The 15,539-nt window shown below is 42.8% G+C and overlaps 2 protein-coding genes across 16 annotated transcripts in view; one reads left to right on the top strand and one right to left on the bottom strand.

Annotated features, from left to right (window-relative positions):
- Positions 1-5,819, bottom strand: part of WAC (WW domain containing adaptor with coiled-coil) — a 63,540-nt gene extending 57,721 nt beyond the window's left edge. For 2 of the 6 annotated variants that reach the window (XM_087777452.1, XM_087777468.1), the window contains exons 1-3: positions 5,038-5,699; positions 4,864-4,900; positions 3,253-3,448 (exon numbers count right to left, since the gene is read on the bottom strand). In XM_087777452.1, the coding sequence (XP_087633578.1) occupies positions 3,253-3,448; positions 4,864-4,900; positions 5,038-5,078 (274 nt within the window). In that variant the 5' untranslated portion in view covers positions 5,079-5,699. Of the gene's footprint in view, positions 1-3,252; positions 3,449-4,863; positions 4,901-5,037 lie in introns of all 6 variants that reach the window. The other 4 variants (XM_087777459.1, XM_087777494.1, XM_087777445.1 and 1 more) reach the window with 4 other exon arrangements.
- A 55-nt stretch (positions 5,820-5,874) lies between these two features.
- LOC104016207 (microtubule nucleation factor SSNA1) overlaps positions 5,875-15,539 on the top strand; it is a 41,348-nt gene continuing 31,683 nt past the window's right edge. For 5 of the 10 annotated variants that reach the window (XR_015709010.1, XR_015709009.1, XR_015709018.1 and 2 more), the window contains exons 1-2: positions 5,875-6,015; positions 7,033-7,489. Coding sequence is in view for 2 of the 10 variants with exons in the window: in XM_087777533.1 (XP_087633659.1) it covers positions 7,102-7,446 (345 nt within the window). In the remaining 8 variants the exon portion in view is untranslated. Of the gene's footprint in view, positions 6,016-7,032; positions 7,988-15,539 lie in introns of all 10 variants that reach the window. The other 5 variants (XR_015709008.1, XR_015709006.1, XR_015709007.1 and 2 more) reach the window with 2 other exon arrangements.

Raw genomic sequence — 15,539 nt, 5'->3', positions numbered from 1 at the left:
AAACTCCACGCTTGCCTACAGCAGCTGACCTATAAATAAGAAACGCACTGAGGGGGGTAGCTGTTCGTTATGTTTTAAACACTTGCATACAGAGACAATGTCCCCATGCACGAGGACCTGAAAGCAAGAACAAAGTTACTGCAGTTTTTTTGATATGCTGGATGTACAAGTACTCTCTGGAAACCAGGGATGGTACCTGCAAGTACTCTACCGTGTTTAGTCCAAGGTAAACTTGGAAGTCTCTCTCCAGAGAAACGATCGCCCCTGTATGTAGTCTCTTTCCACAGAAACCATGCAGTAAGCAACTTTGAAAAATGCTTTGTTTGCACTGTATCAGTATGGAGGGCTTAGCCATAACACGTTTTAAAACCTTAATTGAAAGCAATTGCATTTCTTACCATGGATTACAGTTCTACAAACACAAAAGATTCTGCCGCATTACAAAAATAAACTGTAACAACAAATACCTTTATACAGGTACCAAAGGTATTCACAGGGGGAGGTTCAACCATTTTTGAGTTATTAATTTTCAATCAACGTAATTATAGCTCTTACATTTTACATGTGTACACTTACATCTTTAAACAATATTTAGCCAGTTGTCTTTACCACAAAAAAAGTGAACAAGTCATGACTAAATGATCAGCATGCTACACCAGTGACTCTTCCTGTTTCACTTCAGAGCAAAAATCACTACAAGATACATAGGAGTGACTTTTAAAATGTTGATTTGAAAGGGAGAGATTAGGTTAATTCAGCTTTATGTTCAGTAGTAATACTCCAGATTTTTGTTCTGTTTTGTTTTCTAAGGGACGAGAGAAAAAAGAGATTGTTTGGGACTTTAATGCAGTTTGGGGAAATAAATACTGGAGATTTTTCAATGAGATTTGTTTTGTTAAGTTCAGCTAGATCATAGGAAGGCAATAACACCTTTGTAGTAGTTCCAAATCAAGCACCACTGATTTTAAAATAATGAAATGCACAGCAATTACAAAAAAAAAAAAACACAAACTTTTTTTCCCCTCAGAAGAGTGCAAAAAGAAAAGAAAACAAGGCAGAAAACTACAGTAGCATCAAAGCCAATTAATACTCTTCAGTCATATTAGGACTTTAATGAAAAATTTTAGCTTTTTTTTTTTTTAATTTTTTTTTCTTTTTCCACTGCATGTCTGTAATTGCAAAACTAAGGGAATACTGTATCAATAACAGTACCTCAGCCTAATTCAATAGACAGAGAACATGGTAAATTATTGGATTATGTCTTCTGCATATTAGCAATATGCAAATGTCCATAATACCACAGCATTTCACCTCCATTCTAACACCTACCTTTAATTCATACTGACAGAAAGATTCAGTAAATCAAAGACAAAGTTGATATCCTCCTGCTCACATCTGCTCAGCTTTGGCTTACTACAAACAATATGCAGGATGTAGCACAACTTTGGTTGTTTTGAATATATTTTAAAAAGCTGAAATTGAGGCCAAACTAACCTTACTAACAACACACACAAAAAAAACCTGCTTATTTCCATTAAACAGTACAAATGTTCATCTTTTAAAATTAGTAATTTCCCTCAGACTGTTGAAGACTATTTCCTTCTTCCGGTCTATTAACGTATGATGTGCAAAGGACCACTTTCAGATCAGAATAAAGGAAATTTTCCACTGTGTTAACAGCTTGGGGAAGGAGAAGGTACAGGGGGGTAGCATTCCTTCCACTTACAAAACTACAAATAATTGATTTTCCTTCATCGGTACTGTATACATCCATGCTTCAGGTCATTCCCCAACTATTAAATCCAGCTGGACTCAGTGAGAACTTCAGAATGTCTTTCCTACCTTAAAAACAATTCCAACACACAAATAAACTATACGCTCCCCATATACAACCTCAACCTCCAGATGTTTTCACATATGCATAACTCCACTAAATGTAGTTCCACTGAAGCAGAAAAAATTACTGACTGTAGCACAAGTAAGCAGAATTGCAAGAGTACGTAGGACAAGTATCTTTGCACAGGTGAACAGGAAATAAGAGGGGACACCTGTGTGTCCTGAAAAGTAGCACAGAATAGCAGCCTACTGGCCTTGACATGCATTTCATTCTGAGATTACTATACTTTCAAGTATGATCGGATATAAGGAATATCAGTGTACTACCAAAAGATGCCCGTTTTTGTAATCCTCCTACACAATAATATCACATTACCAGTGGTCTACAGAGCCTCTGTATTAATCCAAAGAAGGAAAAACAAATAGGACTTGTGAGAACACTCGGGTACCATAAACACATTTCTGGTGTGGAACTAGGATTTCCTAAAAGGTACTTACAGATATTTTCTTTACTTTACTTTAACTATTATAACAAGTAACAATAGTGCAGCAATAAATCTATCTGTACATCAAGTTGTTAACTTTGTATAGAACAAAGAAGCACTGATTTAAAGCTCTAAGTTCTCCACTTGAATACTTCACTTTATAACTCGATACAGAGACCAAATACAGTACTTACAAAACAGAAAACACACTTCCAAATTCAGTCAGTAACCAGGGTTTTCTAAACCGCAGCTGTTACCATTTTTTTATTAAAAGGAAAATCCTACTCTTTCCTTTTTCTAGGAAGTGGGGATAGAAAATAACATCATTTAAAAAATATTGGGGATATTACCACTGTCTACAATATCCTGTAAAAACACAAAAGGCTGACTTGACTGTGAACATTCTTCTCTAAGCTTCTGCCAAGAAAGGCTCTAGGAAGTACTACCTTTGATTACCATTTGTTAAGAGTTCTACACAGCAGCTAAATATGAAGAAGCTTTTTTTTCTCATTTCTTATGGGGCTCAGTCTACGAAGCACGTAACTACATTCCACAATACACAGTTATTAAAAAAAGTGTCTCTAAAACAGCTAGTATTTGTTAGTGAAAAATCCAGAATGCTATTTCATATTATCCAATGTTGCAGTATGTCTAAAGTGACCAGTTTAAAAAAAAAGAGAGAAGTTTATTTAAACTTTGTGCTTATAAGAAAAGCTACCATACCTGTAAAAATAAGAAAATTAATAGGTGTTATAATGCCTAAATGATTGCTTCCAATGAAACTTGCAGTTTGGTTTCACTGCAGTCTTCCAAGCACAGTACAAGCCACATTTAGTGTAACACTCTCATCACCTGAGTGATAACAGCTAAATTTTAATATTTATGAGAAATTAGTAATTGCTTAAATAAAGGTTAATTAAAGATAACTCACCACCATCCCTCTCTCTAACTCTGTGAGCATGCACACTTTTTGCTTTACTGTGCCCTGTGTTGTCACCATATTTGTTTTCAGGGCTATCAGAGCGCCGCAACATTTTATTTGGTGGTGAAGGATCTGTGGTGTCTCGCATCTTGTCATGACGGTGATCACCACCACCGGGGTGACTCTTGGATGAGTACTTAAGAGCCTGTAACAGATCACAAGAGAACAGAATAGGCATTTACATCAGGCATGAAGTTACAGAACTCATGTTGATGTTGAAATGGTATTTCTAAATTTTAGATCTCTTTCTAAAACACTTTTTAAAGTTAATTAATTTTCATACCCTATTTAAACAATCAGCATTAGTCTTTCCAATTTTAATTACCTATATTAAAGCAACAAGTTCTGTAATTAGAACTCAAACCATTTTCTCCCACTATTACATCCAACATAACACTGGCTGTTAAGAAAAACCTAATTTCTCTCTTTTCACTGTTGGACGACACACTTTCAGCCGTAAATGGGCCACAGTACTTTTGCACTTTTAGGAGAAGCACAAGTCTTCACTTCGTATTAAGAATATGAAGACAAAGTTACAATGAATCAGTGTAAACTTTGAGTACGTCCTCCATACTGTACCTTGAACTTCTGCAAGGTTTTTTCACTACTAGCAACCCTGCAGCAGATGTAATAAAAAAAATCCTAGAATTCTGGGCGCCCAAAACATGTAATGTGACGATTCATTTTGAAGTATTTACCAAAAATTACATGTTCTGCCTCACTTTGACCTGCTTGAGTTTGCAGTGAGCGCTTCTGAGTGGCAAATGTTTACATTCACATGAACTGTCACTGACAGCTGCCTTGGACTGTCAGATTGCACTTCACAGCGATACAAATACACAGAAATGCAAGAAAACAGTTTCACTCTGCGCCCTAAGGAGAGCAATATCACAATACATGGCATTCCCCAGATTCACACCCCAAGAACTGTTTTTTTTCAGTAGACACAATAGAGGAATACGGTAACCACCTCACGGAAACTGAGGTTATTGTCAGCAGCTTAAAGATTTGATGGTTTCTGAACATGCCTAGCAGCTGGCAACTGCAGAAATTAAGCCTTACTGGCAACCCCAGTTATTCAGGGTCTAAAACCATGCCCTGCTCAGGTTACAGTCCACAGCAGCAGTTTTGGGGCGAAGAAAGGAGTTGGGGAGGGGGGTGGGGGACGAACAAGATGCCTTTTGTTTTTAAAAGGAAAACACTCACCTCCCCCTGGATCTCCACTCCACTGCAAGTGACCCCGGCTCGCTCTCCCGCCCCTCGTACCATACCCTCCCCGACTCCTAGGCCCAAGCCCCACACGGGTCGCACTAGGCCTCTCCTCCTCGCCCCGGCCTCGCAGGCCTTACAAGAGCGCCGGAGCCCCGTTCCCTCCCCGCGCGGCCGCCGCCGCCCCCCCCTCCGCTTCCCCCCGGGCCCGAAACGGCGCCGAGGACCGGGACCGAGGCGTCTGTTGCACCGCGGCCTGCGGCGGCGGCCGAAGCCTCCGCTGGAGTAGCTCCCCCCCCCTTCTCCTCCCCTGCTCCTCCTCCCGGGCCTAGCGGCCGGCGCTTGAGGTACCTGGTAGGGCTGCGAGTCCCCCCTGCGGTCGTGACAGCTAAAGAGAAAGCGAGAGAAAGAGAGAGACGTTAGCGAACAACCGTTACCGGCCGCCGGGGAAGGGGGCCCAAACATGGCGGAGGGGAGGGGGAGACCCCGCGGGGCCAGGGGCCAAAGGAGGAGGAAGGGATTTACCCATCACTGAGTCTCTGCTGTTTCCTCGCATACATTACCATCAATGCCCGGCCTGTGTGTGTGAGTGTGAGGGGACCAGGAGGGGACGGCCGCGGCCGGGCCACAGGCGCCGAGGGGGGAGGAGGGGGAGGCAGCGCTCCGCCTCGCCGCCGACCGGGGGCAGGGAGGGGGGAGGGGAGGGAGGGGGCGGCTCAGGCAGCTCGGCTGGGAGCAGCGCTCACGGGCCCATCTCCTCCGCGCACGGCGAGAGGGGAGACGCCAGCCACTCGGCCCCGCGCGCGCTGAGACACTCCGGGAGCGCGGGCTCCGCCGCCGTCGCCGCCGCTGCTGCTGCCGCCGCGGCCGCCGCCTCCCCCCGCTGCGCCCGCCGCCACCGCCGCCGCCGCTCCTCCAACTACATCCGGGAAACTCGGGCGACGCCGCGCTCGGTTAACGTCGGCTCTTTTCGGCTCTTTCCGACACGCTCCGTCCCCTCTGTCCCCTTTGCTCTCGGGCGACTCTGCCTTCGGGAAACATCGGCTGCCTTCGCCGAGCCCAACGCCCTTCAGTCTCTCCCTTCGGCAAACATCGGCTCGTTCCGTCACTCTCCTCCCTCCCTCCTCCTCCCGCCGGCCGGCCCGCCTCGTCCGCCTCTCCCGAGCGCTACCTGGCTTCGGAAAACATCGGTTATTTCCGTAGAGATGTTTTCACGCTCCCGTCAGGGTGGCGCCCCGTTCGGAAACGCTCGGGTATTTCCGTGACCCCTCACCCGGTGGCTCCGAGGCGCTGCCGGTCGGAGCAGCCGTTAGCCAGGCGCGCCCGGCTGATTGGCCGAGGGGAGCCCCCGCCGCCCGGGGGGCCGCGCTGCCGGCAGCGCCGCGCCACGCCGCGCCTCGCCTCGCCTCGCCTCCCTTCCCCGGGCGGGCCGAGAGGGAGCCGGGTCGCGGCGGGGCAGCCGGCTTTCTCGGTGGGAGCCACCAGGGCGGGAACGCCAGGCAGGTGGGGGCAATAGGGGGAATTGCGAGAGAAGCGGCGGGGCGGGGGGAGCGGCGCCCGGCCGCGGGGTAGGAAAGGGAAGGTCTCCTCTTACCTACCCCCTCCTCCCCTTCCGCCCAGGGACTTGATGTATAGGCAGGAGCCATTTTGTGTGCGGCTTGTCTTCTGCGAGGAAGCGCTCGGCGGCGAAGAGGTTGTTAAAATGTCCCTGGGGAGGCGGCGGCGCGGGTCGGGCCCTGCCCTGCTGCCCGGGCCCTGCCCTGCTGCCCGGCCCCTGCGGCGGCGGCGCCGGTTTTCTCCCGGCCCCTGAAGAAACGCCGCCAGGCTGCCGCAGCCCCGGCCGCTGTGGGAGCGAGGCGCTGGCGGCAGAAGGGCCCGGGCGCGGTGAAACCGCCGCCGGGGGGGGGGTGGGGGGGGGTCGGCGCGTGAGGGGCGCTAACGGCCGCCTGACGGGCGCTAACGGCCGCCTCCGGCTAGCAAACGGCTCGTCCTTGCTTCGGCACACGCGTAAAATTGTCACCCCGGCCGCCGTGATCGGTTGGCTGCAGGTGGCCCCGGGCTCTCTGAAGCGGATGCCTGGCGCTCGGTGTGCGAGGAAGGTCGCCTTCAGCAGAGGCCGGGTGGGTGCTGCTGGTGGTGGTGGTGATTGCTGAGGCTTCTCCTGGGAAAGGGCCTTTCGGTTATTTCTGACTGAACCCTCGAAGTCTGAGGTACAAAGCATCATGTATTCAGAATGGCATTAAGATATTATATAATAGAAGTTTTTTGATACCAGAGTTGAGCATTGCTATGAGGTTATCCTAGGAGAGGCCAGCTTTCAGTAAATGTATAGTGTAGATGCTGAATTTTGTCCTGCCCCTTTCCTGAAAAGGGAAGAGATGTGGCACAACTCAGAACTAGCATGCTAATCTTAAACAGAGCATCTTTCCCCGTGGCTCTGCCTGTGCTAGCATAGCATTGTTCATGATAACTCTCTTACAGAATTTTTCTTTTTGCTTTTTGTTGTCTTTTTTTTTTTAGAGCGCAGAAGGCTGTTGCTGAGAGGGGACTTCAGGGAGCAGTGGCAGAGCCCAGGGAGGGGAGCGGAGAATGACTCAGCAGGGAGCTGTTCTTCAGGGTTACAATAATGAGCTAGTGAAATGCATTGAAGACTTGTGTATGCAAAAAGAAGAGCTGAACAAACAAATCCAGCAAGCAGAAGAGGAAAAAAATAAACTCCAGCATGAAATCCAAGTCCTGAATGAACAACTGGAATGTGTATGTGAAAACCTGGCCCAAAAGGTAGCTTCACGTAATGAGCTTGATAAAATTCTTGCTGAAACTGAAGCTGCTTACATGAAGATTTTGGATAGTTCTAGAACTTTGCTTAATGTCCTGAAGAAGGAAGTGGGAAGCTTAAAGCATACACCAGAACTGAAAACCAGTGTAACGTGAAACAGTCAAATGTTTGGACTCCACAGTGCTAAAATTCCACTAGGTGAGAAATGTGGTTAGCCACAGAACCGTACGACAGTATAAGCAGAGAGGAATTTTCTTCCAACCTTTCTGTATGTTTTATTATTGTTTTTAAATGCACTAGAAAATAGATGAAATAAAGTTACTGTTTTGCTGTTTAAAAAAAATCTAATTACTTAAATGCTATAAAACTAGATTGCAGATAGGTAGCTGAGACAAAAGTGAGGCTGTCAGTTTTGACATGGTGATGCTTCGAGGCTATTCTGAAGACAGGAAAAAAAAAAGTTGGTTGGCTTCACATGGCTACCAGTGAGTTACTGTTTCATTGAAAACTAGTGGATGCAAGTAGATCAGATACTACTTCTTTTCACTTTAGAAATGCTTAAGTTTACTGTTAGGTACCAAACAGAAACCAAGTATTTAGATTCCTCTAGGAGTTTGGAGTTCTGTCTGATGCATGCATGAAGACAGCACCTGTTTACAATCATCTCTTACTTGCCTGGAATAATGGAGGGATAAGGTGAGAAAACATGACTAATGCAAGGCATGGAGGCTTGAACTGTAAGACTGTATATGGTTCATGCATCTTCTGAAGCTATACTCAAAAGTCTTGTTTAGAAAGGAGGCACACTATAGTGAAAGACAGGTTTTGGTGCAAGTGCACTCCTCCCACATGCAGGGCACAGCGCTGCAGGCAGCTACACCGTGTAAGCTCCGACCAGCTAATCCACTTACGGATAAGGAAGAGATAACTGTATTTCAATAGTGTCTAGAAGTCCTGAAAAAAACACCGGGGTTCAATCAGAAATGCTAAGAGGTAAATACAAGGCCAAAGAAGATAATCTTAGCTAAAAGCCAATAATAGAACTTCTGGAAACCTTATTTTTAGTGTCCTTTAGCTTTATATTGATCTATTAAATAATTGTAATAAGATTGTAAAGAATAGTGAACAACTTGGAATGGTGAGAAATAAATAAAAATGCAAGATGAAAGTAGGAAATGAGATTAGAAGTAGTTTGCAGCTGTCAGGCATTCTTACAGATGAGGTTAAAATAGAACCTAGTTTAGAGATGAGGGAGGAGGTAACAGAACTATCTCAATCCTGTTTTCTATTTCTAGTAGTTACTAAACCTCTCAGCGTGTACATGCGCATGCATTTTGTCCTGCTCATTCATATGTTATAGCAGTAACTCGATTTTTAAGCTGCATCTTGTAGTCAAATCTTCATTCTATACCAATTAACTAAATTGAAAGAAGTGCAATTGTAATCTCCTTACTTGATAACTGTGTGTCTCTCAGGTGCAAGTATAAGGGGTATTTAGATGTGAATAGTTTCAGTAATAGCTCTTCACCAATAATATGAAGCAAATTTTATGTTCTGGTTGCCATGCTACATCAGGGATTAGTGTGACTGAGCTAATCAACAATTCACTTGTATAGCATTTTCACTGACGTCCCTCAAGTAATGCTGAGGTGATAAAATTAGATAATCTCAAGGGTATTGCTGCTGTTGTAGTACTGCAGTATTCAGGACTGCCTTGTTTATATTGAGTGAAACACAAAAATATTGCTGTTTTGTAGTAGCAAAAAAGTGATTTATTTCACTGGATTTTTCTTGGCATTCTCTCTTCCCTTAGTCTGGTAGTAGTAACTAATTTACATCAAAATAGGAGGACTCAGGAGAAGGTATTGACTAAAAGAGCAAGGACTTTTTTTAGAGTTGCATATGTAAACTGCTGCTTCTTATTATCTGAAAGGGAACTTGAAATTGTTTGTGAAAAAAAATGTATCATAGAAAGCTCATTTATAGAGAGCAGTACAGTTAATTTCTTGTATTATCCATATCAGACAATAATTACAGGTTTGTTTGCCGTAAAATAATAATATTATAAATAATGCCTCTTCTTTCTCTACTTAGGCAGTTAAAACTAAAGAAGTATTAAGAGAAGCCTTGTAAGCCTTTAAAGAAGTTTACTTCACGACCATTATTACATCTAAGTGTAGCTATTATGGTGTCAAAACTAAAATACTGGAGATGTTTGAATTTTTTAAGTTACAAAACTAAGGGAAAGTGTAACGGTTAGTATTTACACACACTGGGGCCTCCCAACTTTCAAATTAAAAGTTGAAATGTTAGAGTTCCATTCAGTGATCCCAATCTGTAAAATTTCTGTTTAAATTCAGATTCACAAGTGGAGATCAGTATTATCATACCTCTAGGGCTTGCCTATTTGTAGAATAACTCCCAAGTGTGGTAGTCATTGTGAAGTAAGTGCACCTGCAGAGTTGTTACTCAAAAATAGCTCTTACCATTATATTCTGTATTGATCCAAATGAACTTACTGTATCCTTTTATTGAAGTGGTAAACCTTTTTCACTGCTTTTTCAGGTAGTATATATCTTGACATAAACAGCTTAAACAGCTTCAGTTTGTTTAGAATAGAAGACTTGCAAACAAAAATACAGCGTATTGCTAGAACAGAAATGATAACTTGTGGATTACAGCAGCTCTGGAGGGCCAGCCTGCAACGGAAAGTTTCCTTGAAGTAAGGCAGGTTATAAACTTAAAGCATCATACTTATTCCTGACTTAATTTTTACATTGATTTTATATGACTCTCTGGGTTAGATCCAGTAATTTACTTGAGTGCTTACAATCTAGGAGCCTTAATGACAAAAGTTCAGGTTACCAAACTGTAGTGCCTAATCTAAAGTGCTGTGTTGGGTGTCTTGTAGCTTATTTGGTATGTGAGGAGACACAGTTTTTGAAACTCCTACCTGTGCTTGATTCACAGCTCCAGTGAAATGCATCTAGAGCACTGGTCTAATTTCCTGAATTTATGTAGTGGCACCTCCACCTGGTTTCCAAATAGCAGGACATAACTGGAGGAGAGATGATGATTTCCAGCTTTTATAGCAATACTTCTTAAATATGTACCTAGCACGTACAACTCTAGTGATGACCAGGTCTTTCGGAACATTTGAGTCTTGACTCTGCCAAGTAAGCGAAGTTTATTATGTGTGATAGAGTTTGGTGGTTATCAAAGTAACTGCATGCGAGTGGTACATTGAAAACAGTTTTCTGTGTGGAGGTGGTTATACAAACCACTGGGTGAAGTCCCATATACAAGCAGTCACTCACAATCCATAACTATCTCTGCAGAGATGCTTACCCTTCAGTTCAGGTACCTCCCCACGTGCAGTTTCTGCTAATTGCCTTGCAGGAGCGGAGGTGAGCGGATTGGGATGGGTCCTAATTTTTGGGGTGGAGAATAAAGAGGAAGTATGGATGTGGAGTCCTGGTTCGGGAAGACTGGAGCATGAGGGGGTGTGATAGAAAGAGAGGTGGACTTAATTTCTGTCTGCTTTAAGTGTGCTTGTTCTGAGCTACTGCCTATGTTTCCTGCTACCCAATAAATCAAACTTGAGAAATCATCTGAGGTTCACCAGAAGTCTGGACTTTGCCCCTGCCTCCGTTAAGTCCACTGACAAGTAAGCTACAGAGGCAACCTACATTTTTGCTTCCTCTTTCTGGCCACACCAACCGGCATGCTCAGCTACGCAGTGGCCAGTTCCAGCGGGAGGCTGTGGAATCTGAGCCTCCCGTTTCCTGGGTAAGGGTACTGCCAGGCTCATGCAGGATGCCTTGCCGTCGTTTCCTACCCTGGTAGCTCTGCTGTGAACAGTCATCAGTGAACTACTTGGGTTTTATAAAGAACCCTAGGTCCTGTCAGTGTGTTAGATGCACTCAGCATGTATGTCAGATTGACCTTGGAGAATTTAGGCAGAGGAATGGCAGTTTTTGGCTCTTGAATGCAAAAGATTTGCTTCCTCGGACTAAGAAGTCCCCAGACTAGGAAGACTAGGCATCTTCAAACTCCCGAAGACTTGTCCATTCAAACAATGAAGCAAGCTGTAATCTAAACCCAGATGGCTGGGTCTTGGATTGCAATTTCAGAATTAAGTATCTCAATTCCATCTAGCTCTTGTGGTATAAGTGTGTCTCACTCCAAATGGATTACATGGATTAAGCTAAATTGGAATAAGGTACTCTTAATTCTGGAGCAAGAACATTCAGAAGATTGTTAGCAAAAGGATCAAATGTCTACAGTTAATTCATCATGTAGATGAGTCCTCTGCAGAAGACCAGTATCTATTACTCTTTATTTGCTTGTTAGGAGAAATTTGAGTTAGAAGATGTAGCTTGTGGCAATTGCTGAAATTATCCTTAACTTTGAGTAGATCCCGGGCTCTTGGGTTTTTATGTAAGTAGATAAAATAGTTCATTTTTTTTATAAGGTTTTTTTCCTCCTTTTCAGTAGTGAGTCAAGAAGTATCAATAGATGCTTTAATATTGATTTGTGTGTTGTGTTTTTTTAACGGATGGATAGACAAGTTTTCCTAAAATCAGAGCACTCATTTAGCTTTGTTTTTAATGTATGTCTGTGTTTTAAATATAAATATCTTCTATTTTTTTGTCTATTGGGGAAGGACAGATTAGTCTTTGGTTTAGTTTGTGCACCAATTGCTTTGTCAGTCGCTGTTGTGTTACTGGCGGGGGCGGGGGGGGAGTCAGGCACTGTGGCCATGTCTGGGATGATTGTTTTACACTTTTTTTAAACTGAGAATGGGTCTTTTTTTGTTCTTTGCCCCTTACTGCTTTATAAATCTGTCTTTAATTTCAGTTGCCCCAGAGTAGTCCTTGATTGTTGTCTTCCTCAATTGATTTTCAGATGAAGTTTCGTTCGATATCTAGCTGTAAAAACCAGATGTGTGCAGGTGACGCAACTTGCATGTTAGCTATTAATAAAACATGATGGAGAGGTTCAGGCTTGCAGAAAAGGGAGTTTTTGGTCATTCATAGCTTTAGCTTATGGGATTAATGTGAAAAGTAGTTCAGTGTTGTAGTTTGATTTTACAAAAATACGTTAGAAGTGGGGCTAATAAAATGCTTTCATTTTATAGTGATCTCAAAAGTAGTTTCACAAGATCTTGTGGGGTGAACAATCTGCATTTTTTGTCTATTTGTGCAAGACTAGACTGTAGATATGCTGCAGTAACCACTACAGTAAATTAGTAAATTTTAGTGCAAACTTGGATATCTTATTTAGCAGCGGTATTGAAAATGGTGTCAAATCTTTGCATTTTGATTGTAGCAAGCCTATTGCTTGCTGCATCATTCAAAGCTGGTAATGTTTCTAAGTATGCTTAATTTGAACATCATAAATGGGAAAATGTTACTCTTGGAATAGGATTTGTCTGTATCGGAGGAAAACAGTCATGTTCAAGAAAAGGCATTTGAGAAAAGCGGTATCAGTCTCCCTCTGGAGGTGGGATTGATCGTGATTCCACTGACTGTGATTGGACCTTCAGTTTCACTCACACCTCACTTGAAGGCATATGAAGTTATGTGGGATGACTTCTCCTCTCTGCTTACAGCCACTTGTGTTCTACAGAATATAGGTACTTGGCCTAGGATTTATATCGATGTTGAGTGTTCTTGTTTATTATTTTTTTAGAGGCGGACACGCAGCTTCCTGCAGTGGCCAGCCTAAATCAAGAAGATGGAACTGTTAGGTAGAGACTGTAAAACAAAGTAAGAGGCTGAATAATTTTTAACACTTAAACATTTTCCAAAGTATGATAATGAATAGACTGGTCACGGAGCACTTTAAAGTTAAATCTTCATAGGTGTTATTTTTTGAGCTTTATACGCATAGGTTCTCATGCTCCAGTGAGAGCTCTTGTAATGAGCTTGAGGTTTCCCTTTAACATGTGGTGTATGGGAGCACTTTTAAAAAATTATTTCTGTCATAGGTCACAAAAGATCTGTAACTTATATTTTTTTAAAACCACTTCATATAGTTGATTTAGTTGAATGTAGTAAAAAAAATAGCAAATTTCTTTGCTGAATGCTTTCAAATCTCCCTATCTGTATTCAGAATTAGAATCAAATTATTTGTAGTATTCTCTTTTTGTTGTTATATGGTTATTAACAAGTTGATGCAACTTGGAGATCCATTCTGAATGGGCATGTCTCTCAGTTCCAGAGACAAAATCCTTTTTGTATTCTGCAAGCTTTAATTTTTTAAAGCCATTTTCCTTATACAGTAAGAACACTTTGAGTTGAAAATCAGCATGACAGACTCCCGTGATGCACTTTTTTAATATAGTTGATATTCAGAGCTGAATCGTATTCGGTCAGATGTTTGAAAACAAAAAAACTAGCAGTAATTTTTCATACGCTTATGCAACTGTTCAATAACAGCAATCCTTCTGGAGATTTGTGCTGCTTACTGTCCAATAGTAGGTGGGATTACTTGCTGTAATGGATGAACACAAGGTACTTTTCATTAAATATTGGTCCTTCCTCAAGAGTTGTTGCTAGCATGAAGGGAATGGATACTTCATCCCAGGGGGCTGTGGGGCAAAAGAGGAGCTGCCTTTTTAGTAGAGACCACCCACCTGGGGAAAGAGAGGAGCATCTTTGTTAGCCTGGCTCATGGTAAAGGGTTGTGAGACAATTCAAACCGAGTGGTTATAATGGTCATAGGTTATTGTTTCAAGGTCCGCTGAAGCAAGCTGAAAAAAAGAAAACCCAGTCCATGCTGTCAGTCACAAGGAATGTGATACCTGATTGCAGTCAGGTTATCTTTAAATGCAGGGGCTCAGGTACAGCTGGAAGCAGTGTAGCTGCTGCAGTACTGGGCTCAGCAAGGGTTAATTTGCCCTGCCAAAAAGCAATCGACCATGTGGACGCACTTAAGAAATCTTGTGCATTCAGGAGTTGCTGGACTTGCTAGAAAAGTGTAACCTGTTTCTGTTCTTGAAACTCGGGGAATTCTAACTGTCTTTTACTGACTCCATGAGAAGGATATTGTTTAAAATCCTGTTCCCTTTAGGGGCTTTTCTCTGAAGCCTAAAGTGTTCTTGCTTCAGATTCAAGTTGTTCAAGTTCAAAAACCTGTGACCAAGGGGAAACACACAGATGCCCAAGTTCTGTTGAAGCCCAGAAGCCTGTAAGTGGTTTGTATTCACTGTGTAGTACACCAAGTTCCTGGTCAAATGCTGTCTAATCCTTCAGTGGAGTTGCAAGCTTTGTGCTTCCTTAGTAGTGTAAATGATTTGCAACAAGTGTTGCTTGTTCAATTTGGAACGTACTTTCGGTTTTTGTTTGTTTTTTAATGTAGTCCACTGAGGCCTCCTGTGGCACTCTGCCATATGCGTTCATGTTGTGCATGTGAATATATGGGTTTTCTTTGGGAATGTCAGAAAGAAACTACCCGTACAGCACCAGTTTAACTGAACCAACATTTGGTTTTATGCCATGTTGTTTTTATTTTTAAAAGTGTTTTAAAATGCTGAGTATATACATATATATATATTTATACAAGATATATAAACAAGTGCTTCCAATCAACAGCTCACAAAGTATCTTACAGAGAATCTTAATATCTTTATCCCCCTTAATAGACAGTGACTCAGTAGTAATCTGCCCCAAATCAGGGACAGATCTGGGAATGGAGGCTTTGCTTTTTCAGCCTCAACTGAATGCTCTGACTTGGACCGCTTCCCGGGGATTCACATCCTGTTTGACATAAACCAACTGGTTTACGCATTCTCAGCCTGGGTGTTGGGGGGAGGGATAGCTATAACTGACTAGATGCATACTTCTTGCTATTACTCACTTCACGTTGCATGCAGCATCATGATGGTGTTTATTACTAATTTCTCCATGGATACACCCCTCATGACAAAGTATCCCAGCTCCAGAGCAGCTACTCTGACTTTCCAGACCTGCTCTCTCCAAGCACTACTCACAGGTGTTTGGGAGCTGACTGCAGGAGATGGGTCAGAGGAACAGAAAGAACTTTTAATAATAGTTGCAGTTAATTACCTTTCACAAGCCTAACCTTATTCTGTAAAGACAAGCTATCTGAACCTACTGTTTTGTCTCATTTTCATTGGGCTTATTACCTTATGCTAGTCTGCATAAGACCATCATGTATTTGTACCGTCACCCTTTAAGGGTTTTTGAGACATTGAGGCTCCTTGGTGTTTAAATACAGTGGA

The sequence above is a fragment of the Nipponia nippon genome, unplaced genomic scaffold (genome assembly GCF_047370975.1).
Source record: "Nipponia nippon isolate SJK-2023a ecotype South Korea unplaced genomic scaffold, ASM4737097v1 scaffold_1, whole genome shotgun sequence".
Classification (NCBI taxonomy): Eukaryota; Metazoa; Chordata; class Aves; order Pelecaniformes; family Threskiornithidae; genus Nipponia; species Nipponia nippon.
Note: the sequence above shows the minus strand (reverse complement) of the source record. Positions and strands in the feature narration are given on the sequence as shown.